We start from the raw sequence: 10000 nt of genomic DNA, 5'->3' as shown, positions 1-10000 counted from the left end.
GAGAAGAGGATGGAAAGATAACCGAGCAGACGAGACAATTAGGTAGATCAAGACCTCCTCAATAATTCCCGGAACGAAGGGAGGGAAGAGAGATAAAACCCGATAAAGAAGGGACGAGGATGCGAAACAACGGCTCGCTGGAGCATAAGGAGCGGACTGTTTATCCCGCGCCAACAAAAGGGGTAGGGCGAGCTAATGGGGATTTATGCCGGCGAGAGGACACCATTATGCCTGCTAACAGGTTCTCGTCGGAGCGAGGGTGGGTTCCCGGCGCTGCCTGGCGGAGGGGGGGGGCCGGCGGGGCGTGGCGAGGGGGGGGGGCGTGCTGGCCGAGCACAGTATCGCAGGAGTGGCGGTCGTAATAATAACAGTGATGATAATGAGGGATAATGGCATCGATGATATTAATAAAAATAACATTAATTATGATAACAGTGATAAAAAATAATTATAATAATAACAGCACGAAAATAAGAAAATAATGGGGATAACAATAACAATATTAATCATAGTAAGTATTATGATGATATCGATACTGATAGCAGTAATGGTGATAATGAATTGACGATAGTAGTAGAGATTATAATGCATTGGTAACCATTTTAGTATCAATAATAGTAGCTAAATCTATCATGATAATAAGAACAATAGCAATAACATCGTTAATGACAGCAGTGATCACAGAAATCATAATAAAGGTAGTAAGCTAATATATCCAGCCAGCCTTTGCAATCACACACACACACACACACACACACACACACACACACACACACACACACACACACACACACACACACACATACAAAAAAAAAATATCCTGAATACACAGGTATACCTCATAAACACCGGATGTCCACACAGATACATTGTCTATAACGGAATACACTGGCGGTGAAACCATCATTTACATCTAAGAAAAGTTCACAAAAAGTCCGATCTGGTTCACGACGATAACGTAATCAACAGATTAGCCAATCCATATTTTTTTTTTTGTTTTTTTTTTAGTGTATAACTTAAATAAAGCTGTGACTTTGTGTATAACCCTGTTGACAGATATGAATAAATGAATATAAGCTAAAGAGAAATGATGATAATGATATTGATAATAAAAGTCACAATCATACTAATGATAATTATAATGATCATCTAATATAATAATTGTAATAATAATGATAATAATAATAATAACAATGATAAGAAATAACAATAATAATGATAATAATAATAATAACAATGATAAGAAATAATAATAATAATAATAATAATAATATTAATAATAATGGTTATAATAATAATAACAATAACAATAATAATATAATAATAATTATTATTATTAACACAATAATAATAGTAATAATAATAATAATAATGATAATGATAAATATGCTAACAACAGTAGTGATGATATTAATAATGTTGAGGCGTATAAAGTCTACGGAGTTATTTAGCCAGATTTCACTATCTGGCATGATAATATAATAATGATAATAATAATAATAATAATAAAAATAATAATAATGATAATTATAATAGTGATAATGATAATAATAATAATAACAATGATTATAATGATAATAATAATTATAATAATAATAATGATAATGATAATGATAATAATAATAATGATAATAATAATAATAATAATAATAATGATAATAATGATGACAATGATAAAAATATTTATAGCAATAATAACAATAAAAGAAGACAGTAATGATAATAATGATAAAGATAGATATGATGAAAACAATAATAACAAAAATGATAATAGTTATCATGGTATTATCATTATCATTATTACCATTATTATTAGTAGTAGTGGTAATAATGATAATAATATTGATGATAATAATCTTAATGATGATAATAATAATAAGTAACAATAATGATAATTAACATAATAATAATATTAATAATAATAATAGCAATAGTGATAACGCTAATGACAATAATGCTAATGAGAATAGAGACTATGTTTACAATGGTAATTACTATCATTATTACTATTATCATCATTATTATTGTTATCATTATTACTGTTATTCTTATCATTAGTAGCAGTAGTAATCGTGCCACAATTACTATTATCATTATTATCATTATTAACATTGCCATTATTACTAATATAATAATAATAATAGCTTGAACAACAAAAATTGTTAATGGGGTAAATACAGACGATGGTAATTACTGATTTCATAAGATGAATGACCGTGATTTTAGGGAAGTAGAGAAGTAGCGGTGCCGAGATGTATAAAGTCTACGGAATTTGCCACCCTGATTTCACTACCTCCACCAAATTAATGTGCAGGATTTAGTCATATTTTTTTCCTATACCATATGCTATTTGATTACAGTATGGAAGTTCAAACTTTCTGACGACATATATATATATATATATATATATATATATATATATATATATATATATATATATATATAATAGTAATGATGATAATAATAACATCAACAACATTGGAAATAATAACAATAACAACTACAATAATAATGACCACAATAATAATAATAACAATAATCATAACAATGAGAATCATAATGGTAATATCAATAACAATTATAATGATGATGATAATAGCAATAATGATGAAATAATAATAATGATAATCAAAATATTGATAAGAAAAAATATAATGATAAGAACAATATCAATAATGATAATAACAATGGCAATCATCATCATCACCATAGTAATAATAATAATAATAATAATATACATACAATAGTAGTAGTAGTAGTTGTAGTAATAATAATAATATCAATAAAAAATAATAACATAACAACTACGGCAACAACAAAATAATAATAACAACAATAATAATAATAGTAATAATAATAATGACAAAAACAGTTAAAATACTAACAAAGTAATGATAAAAATAACATCAACAATATGATAACAGAGCAATAAGATGATGGAAAAGACAAAATTACATACATAACTATTTGCATAAAAATATTTCGATAATCGTGATCTTGATACCACTTGATAAGAATTTCCAACTGCAAAGATTATTGAAAAGCTAAACTGGATATCATTTAATGTCCACTATGCATTGCAGTATCTGTTTAAAGGAATCCTATATCGTAGAGACATGCAAGATGTACCTCATTTTGAGAGTAGAATTTGTTTATGCAAAGTGTATAAGCGAGTATCAATTTCTGTTTCCATAAAGTCACTTGACTGCGCTGGATTACTGTGTTTTGAGGTTGTTGTTTTGTATTATGTAAAGAAGGAATCCAATAATATATGAAAGGAAGGTTTATTGAATCAAAGGTCAACTCATTCGGGTTTTGGACCAAAAATGAAGGAAAAATCTTTTGCAATTAAGCATAAAACGAGCAGCATCAGCCAGAATGCAGTTAATTCCTTTAATCACCAATACCAGATCAGTAAATAAAGATAAGAAAATGAAAACAAAATCAGTAATAGCTACCTAAAGATCTCTCATTACCCTTTCTAAATTATGAAAGCGATTACCCGAATGAATGAAAAAAGGAGCAAATATCGTATGAACTTAGAGACACATCCTTAGAGATACAGATGATTAACTCCGCTTTTGAAACTGCTTCCGTTCTGCAATCGCGTCGCATTCCTATCAACAAAAACGACCGCGGGATAAACTCCACGAGGACGCGAGTTACAGAAAGAGGGAAAAGACTCAATAGTGATGGAAAGAGGGAAGGGACTCGATAGCCCCAGTGAGATATAGGCCACACGGACGCAGGATGAAAAGAGGGGGGAGGGGGGGGAGGGGGGGTAGAGACACACATTGAGGATGATATCGAAAACTAGGAAAGGTACCGTAGACAGACAGATCTAACTCGATGTTTATAGATTGATAGATAGATAAAGGGCGGGGCAGAGAGAAAGAGGGAAGAGAGAGGAAGACAGAAAGAGAGAGAGAGAGAAGGCGAATGGCAAAGAGCCTAACCATGCAAAGAGACAGAGCAAAACGAAGGAGAGGAGCCAGAGAGGGAGAAAAAGAGGCGAGAGGCAGTCGGCGAGAGCGGAGCGGTGCGGGCCGGAGCGGACGAGAGCGAGGGAGGGAGAGAGAGAGAGAGTTGGGTGGAGCAGCACAGTGCTGTTGGTGCCGCCACTCCCTTAAAGGGGACGGCCGGCGGACTGTCTCAACAACGCTCGCTAACTTCACCTTCATCTCCTCATGCTAGCCTCTCGTGCTTATCACTCGCGACGCCCGGCCCTTTCGGAAGCGTCTCTCATCTCTCCCTCGGCCAACAGAGGCTATCACGCTTGCTTTCTTATACACACTATCCCTTGTCGTCCCCTAATGCATGCAAGTCACACTAGGATGTTAGTCTCCATTTCGTGTTGCTTGCTGTCTATTTTTTCATGTTGCTTAATGCTGTTTACATGCCAACCCTTCATGCTAATTTCCCACGGCACACTAACATGCTAGCATCTTCTGTTTGCCTCGCACGACACATGCTGTCATTGGAGGTTTTATTGCCACTTTTCATAGCACACTCTCATGCTAGCCTCTTGCGTGTATTTTTCATGACGCTGCCTTTGCACTCGCCTCGCCGTGATAGTGATCTCTGCTATTAATTCTGCTGTTCTCACATTTCGCAAATCTCTTTCGGTTCTTCCAACGTCTCGTGTTCTTCTGTTCTCTGTTCTCCTGTTCTTTTGTTTTCTAGTCTCATGGTCTCTTTTCTATCATGTTCTTTTGTTTTCTAGTCTCATGGTCTCTTTTCTATCATGTTCTTTTGTTTTCTAGTCTCATGGTCTCTTTTCTATCATGTTCTTTTGTTTTCTAGTCTCGTGGTTTCTTTTCTATCATGTTCTTTTGTTTTCTAGTCTCGTGTTCGCTTTTCTATCCTCATGTTCTGTTTGTTTTCTATTTCTCTTGTTCTGTTTCCTGTTTTCACGATTTGTTTTCTTTTCTCCTGTTCTTCTGTGTTCTGTTCTCGTGTTCTTAAGTTTTCTGTTTCCACGTTCTCTTTTTTATTCGCGTTTTCTTTTCTTTCCTATTGTCATGTTTGTTTTCTGTTTTCATGATCTTCTCTTTCCAATTCTCCTGTTTTAATCTATGTTCTCAGGTTCTTCTATCTTCATTATTTTTTTATGTTCATGTTCATATGTGTTCTATTTTTCATGTTTTCTTGTTTCCTATTTCCATTTTCTATTTTCATGTAATTTTTTTCCATCCTGTTTTCTTGTTTTTTATCATCATGTTCTGCTTTCTACTCTTATGTTGCTCTTTCCGTTTTCTCGTCTAATGTTCTGCTTTTTATTCTCATATTTTTTCTTCTTCTATTTTCTATTATCCTGTTCTTTACATTTCACCGTTTCAACTCGCCAAAATTTTCATTCTTCTATATACTTTTCTCACGAGGTCTGCGTTAATTGGTATGTGTGACCAGGTTATCATGACAATCAGTGTTCGAAAACTATGGTGTCTCATTGGTACTGGTATCAAGCTGTGACGGTGGTACCAACAGCTTTGGGTACAGTAAGGAGCCATAGTAATGGTATAGGAATAACGGTTATCGTAATGACTGTATGGAAATAATAATTATGATGATCAGAACCATTATGATAATGATGGTAATAGTGGTAAAAATAATGACAATAATAAGGATACTAATAATGATGATGGTAAAACAATAAAAAAAATTATGAAAATACTGATAAATATGGTTATGACAATAACAGTAATACAGTAATGATTAAAATGATCATCATATCATTTGCATTATCGCTATTATCCTCATCTTCAATTTTATTATGAGTTTCATTATCATTATTAACATCATTATCACGATTATTATTACTTTTATCATCATTATCTATATTATCCTCAGTATCATTATTGTTATTATTACCATTATCATTAGCAATATCATCATTATCATAATCATTATCATCATCATCACTTTCATTATTATCATTATGATCGTTATCATTACTATTATCGTCATCGAAATAGCCATCGTTATCATTATCATTATTATCATCATTATCATCATAACTTTACTATCATAATCCTCGTTATCAATATCATTATCACTAATACTATTGTTATTATTTCCATAATTATTATCATTACCATCATTATAATCATCATTATCCTCTCATCACTATCATCATCATCATCATCATCATCATCCCCCCTCCCACCAGAGTCACCCTCACCAACAATACTCGTACCAGGAATCAAACCAGGAATCGTACCGGGAATCGAGCTAGGAATCGTACCGGGAATAAAACCGGAAATCAAACCAGGAATCAAACCGGAAATCGAACCGGGAATCGTACCAGGAATCAAACCGGAAATTGAACCAGGAATCGAACCAGGAATCGTACCAGGAATCAAACCGGAAATCGAGCCTGGAATCGAACCGGAAATCGAACCAGGAATCGTACCGGGAATAAAACCGGAAATCGAACCGGGAAACGTACCAGGAATCAAACCGGAAATTGAACCAGGAATCAAACCGGAAATCGAGCCTGGAATCGAACCGGAAATCGAACCAGGAATCGTACCGGGAATAAAACCGGAAATCGAACCGGGAAACGTACCAGGAATCAAACCGGAAATTGAACCAGGAATCGTACCAGGAATCAAACCGGAAATCGAGCCTGGAATCGAACCGGAAATCGAACCAGGAATCGTACCGGGAATAAAACCGGAAATCGAACCGGGAAACGTACCAGGAATCAAACCGGAAATTGAACCAGGAATCGTACCAGGAATCAAACCGGAAATCGAACCAGGAATCGTACCGGGAATAAAACCGGAAATCAAACCAGGAATCGAACCAGGAATCGTACCGGGAATCAAACCGAGAATCGTTCCGGGAATCGAACCGGGAATCGTACCGGGAAATCGTGGCGGCCTACACAGTCTCCTCCCCTCCCCTCCCCTTCCCCTCCCCCTCCCCCTCCCCCCCTTCGCTCCCCCATTCACCAGCCGCCGCCAAGAAGGGAAACACAGGACGAGGCTCCGGCTTGCTCTATGAAGGTGCATCGGGGCCTATCGCCGGGTCGCACGCGGGGAGGACACGAAGGGGCGAGAGGGAGGAAGGAGGGAAGGAGGGGAGGGATGGAGGGAAAGGAAAGGAGGGGAGGGAAGGGGGGTTAAAGGAGAGGGATGGCGGGGAGGGATGGAGGGAAGGAGGGAGGGAAGGAGAGGGAGGGAGGGAGGGAGGGAAAGGATGGGAAGGGGGTTAGAATGGGAATGAGGAAGGAATAGGGAAGGAGGGGAGGGAGGGAGGGAAGAGAGAAAGGAGGAGGGATGGATGGAGGGAAGGAGGACACGAATGGGTACAGGCGGAGGGATGAGAGAGAGAGGTAGAATGTAGGGATGGAGGGAAAGAGGGGAGGGGGGGGGGAAAGAGGGATAGAGGGGTGGGAAGGATGTTTGGAAGGGGAGAGAAAGAGGTAAAGAAAGGCTAGGGGGCAGGGAAGAAGGGCCAGCGGGAGGGAAGGAGGGGCGGAGGGCGGAGAGGAGGGTAGGGGGGTGGGGGGGGGGTCTCAAGGGATGCTATTGACTAGCTGGAGGTTCCGTTATTAATGGTATCATCGGATCTTACACCTAATGTGCGAGGATATTATCTTGAAAGGACATTTTGAATAGCGTAGAGGTTGTTATTTATGTGGCGGAATACAAATCACGACGGGCGGAGGGAGGGAGGATGGCGGCGGATCAGGAGGGAGGGAGGGAGGGAGGGAGGGAGGGAGGGAGGGAGGGAGGTGGATCAGAAGGGAGGGAGGGAGGGAGGAAAAGGGAGGAAGAGGGAGGGAGGGAGGGAGAGGGAGGGAGGGAGGGAGGGAGGGAGGGAGGTGGATCAGAAGGGAGAGGGAGGGAGGGAGGGAGAGAGGGGGGGGGGTCTTCGAGGAGCTGAGGAGGAGGCGTGAAGTTACAGCTGAGACATGAGCGAAGGACGATGGCTGGGGTCATGTCATAGAGGATGTGTCACGCGTAGGTATCACCTGAGAACTTTCATGTTTTCTTTCTTTCTTTCTTTCTTTCTTTCTTTCTTTCTTTCTCTCTCTCTCTCTCTCTCTCTCTCTCTCTCTCTCTCTCTCTCTCTCTCTCTCTCTCTTCGCAATACTATGACTTTCCCATGCTTTGGTATACTTGTGACATCAAAGTGTGTGTGTGTGTGTGTGTGTGTGTGTGTGTGTGTGTGTGTGTGTGTGTGTGTGTGTGTGTGTGTGTGTGTGTGTGTGTTCATATATATATATATATATATATATATATATATATATATATATATATATATATATATATATATATATATATATGACGTGGTTACATTTCTAATAATTAGCTAAGCTTTATTTCTTATGAGAAACAGATAGAAAGACAGACAGACGGACAGACAGAGAAAAAAACTGAATCCACCGAAAACTAAAACCACGAGGCTGAAACAACAAAAAACAACAACCAAAAAAATGTAACTCGAACCCCGACTTGCGAGAGAAGGCTCCCAGTTTATGAAGCGGCTGCGGGGATGGAGGAGCCCAAGTCCGTACCCAGCATCGTCGAAGCGGCACGCGGGTACGCTCGTGTGGATGTGAGGAAGAACCCGTCTCGCAGCGAGAGTTATCGGGGCTTTAATGTGAAGGACGTCGGGTATTTTTGCATGTGGGTGCAGTGCGGTATTAATAGGACTCATATGGAGTAGGTCGTAGGAATAGAGGGGAGGGAGGGAGAGAAAGGAAGAAGAGAAACAGAGAGACAGAAAGAGAGAGAGAGAAACAGAGTGACAGACAGACAGAAGAGAGAGAAAAACAGAGAGACCGACAGACAGAAGAGAAAAGAGACGGAGACAGACAGACAGAAGAGAGAGAGACGAGAAAGAGGAGGAAAAGGGAAGCAATGACGAAAACGAGATAAAAAGGTAAAACAAGTAGAGAAAGCCAAGGGAAAAAAAACAAGAAGAGAGTAAAAGAGAGAAAGAAACACGTAAGAGAGAAAAAAAGAAAACCAGATAACCTCGTTAACCAAACCATACAAAATAAAAATGTCCCACCAAACCAAGCATCTTTCCCAACAAAATAAAAATATTATTCCCAAAACAAGCATCTCTTCCAAATAATACAAAACAAAAGTAATAGCATCACCCTAAAACAAGCCTCTTTACCAAACAAAACAAAACAAAAGATAACACCACTCCAAAGCAATCATTTCCACCAACCCGAAACACAAACAAAACACCAAACAAAAAATAACATTACTCCAAAGCAATCATTTCTACCAACCCGAAACACAAACAAAACAAAAAATAACACCACTCCTAAGCAATCATTTCCACCAACCCGAAACACAAACAAAAATAAAAAAAAAACACTCCAAAACAATCATTTCCACCAACCCGAAACACAAACAAAACAAAACAAAAAATAACACCACTCCTAAGCAATCATTTCCACCAACCCGAAACAAACAAAACAAAACAAAAAATAACATCCCTCCAAAGCAATCATTTCCACCAACCCGAAACACAAACAAAACAAAACAAAAAATAACATCCCTCCAAAGCAATCATTTCCACCAACCCGAAACACAAACAAAACAAAACAAAAAATAACACCACTCCAAAGCAATCATTTCCACCAACCCGAAACACAAACAAAACACCAAACAAAAAATAACACCACCAAAGCAATCATTTCCACCAACCCGAAACACAAACAAAACAAAAAATAACACCACTCCAAAGCAATCATTTCCACCAACCCGAAACACAAACAAAACAAAAAATAACACCACTCCAAAGCAATCATTTCCACCAACCCGAAACACAAACAAAACACCAAACAAAGCCAAAGAATTACACCCAAACACAAAAAGGCCCCGTATGAGAACACCCCCCGTCGACCCGCAAGTGAAAGACCTACCTGTGGACAGTTAAAGAAACCCAGTGAAAGAGAAAAATGATGAATCAGAGAACCAGTGAACCAGCGTATTATAAACCCAGCGGACCAGTGAACCAGCCTTTAGTT

The 10000-nt window shown here is 38.1% G+C and overlaps 2 protein-coding genes across 2 annotated transcripts in view; one reads left to right on the top strand and one right to left on the bottom strand.

The window, feature by feature from the left end:
- The window catches only part of LOC138860854 (glucose transporter type 1-like), a gene marked incomplete in the record, with an annotated part of 557530 nt that overhangs the window by 530220 nt on the left and 17310 nt on the right, over positions 1–10000 (bottom strand).
- LOC138861502 (uncharacterized) lies at positions 5439–8679 on the top strand. The gene is made up of 3 exons (XM_070121075.1): positions 5439–5493; positions 6200–6816; positions 8473–8679. Exons 1-3 carry the CDS (start codon positions 5439–5441, stop codon positions 8677–8679), a joined length of 879 nt encoding a protein of 292 aa, XP_069977176.1.

This window comes from Penaeus vannamei, chromosome 4 (genome assembly GCF_042767895.1).
Source record: "Penaeus vannamei isolate JL-2024 chromosome 4, ASM4276789v1, whole genome shotgun sequence".
Lineage (NCBI taxonomy): Eukaryota > Metazoa > Arthropoda > Malacostraca > Decapoda > Penaeidae > Penaeus > Penaeus vannamei.
This window is presented reverse-complemented; position numbering and strand designations above follow the sequence as displayed.

Bases quoted from the DNA above. Each gene is read 5' to 3' on its own strand.
- LOC138861502 (XM_070121075.1), top strand. From the start codon at position 5,439: ATGGTGTCTCATTGGTACTGGTATCAAGCTGTGACGGTGGTACCAACA. The intron at 5,494-6,199 runs GTACAGTAAGGA...TACTCGTACCAG, and splicing joins GGTGGTACCAACAGCTTTGG to GAATCAAACCAGGAATCGTA. The intron at 6,817-8,472 runs GTACCGGGAATC...CCGACTTGCGAG, and splicing joins CAGGAATCGAACCAGGAATC to AGAAGGCTCCCAGTTTATGA.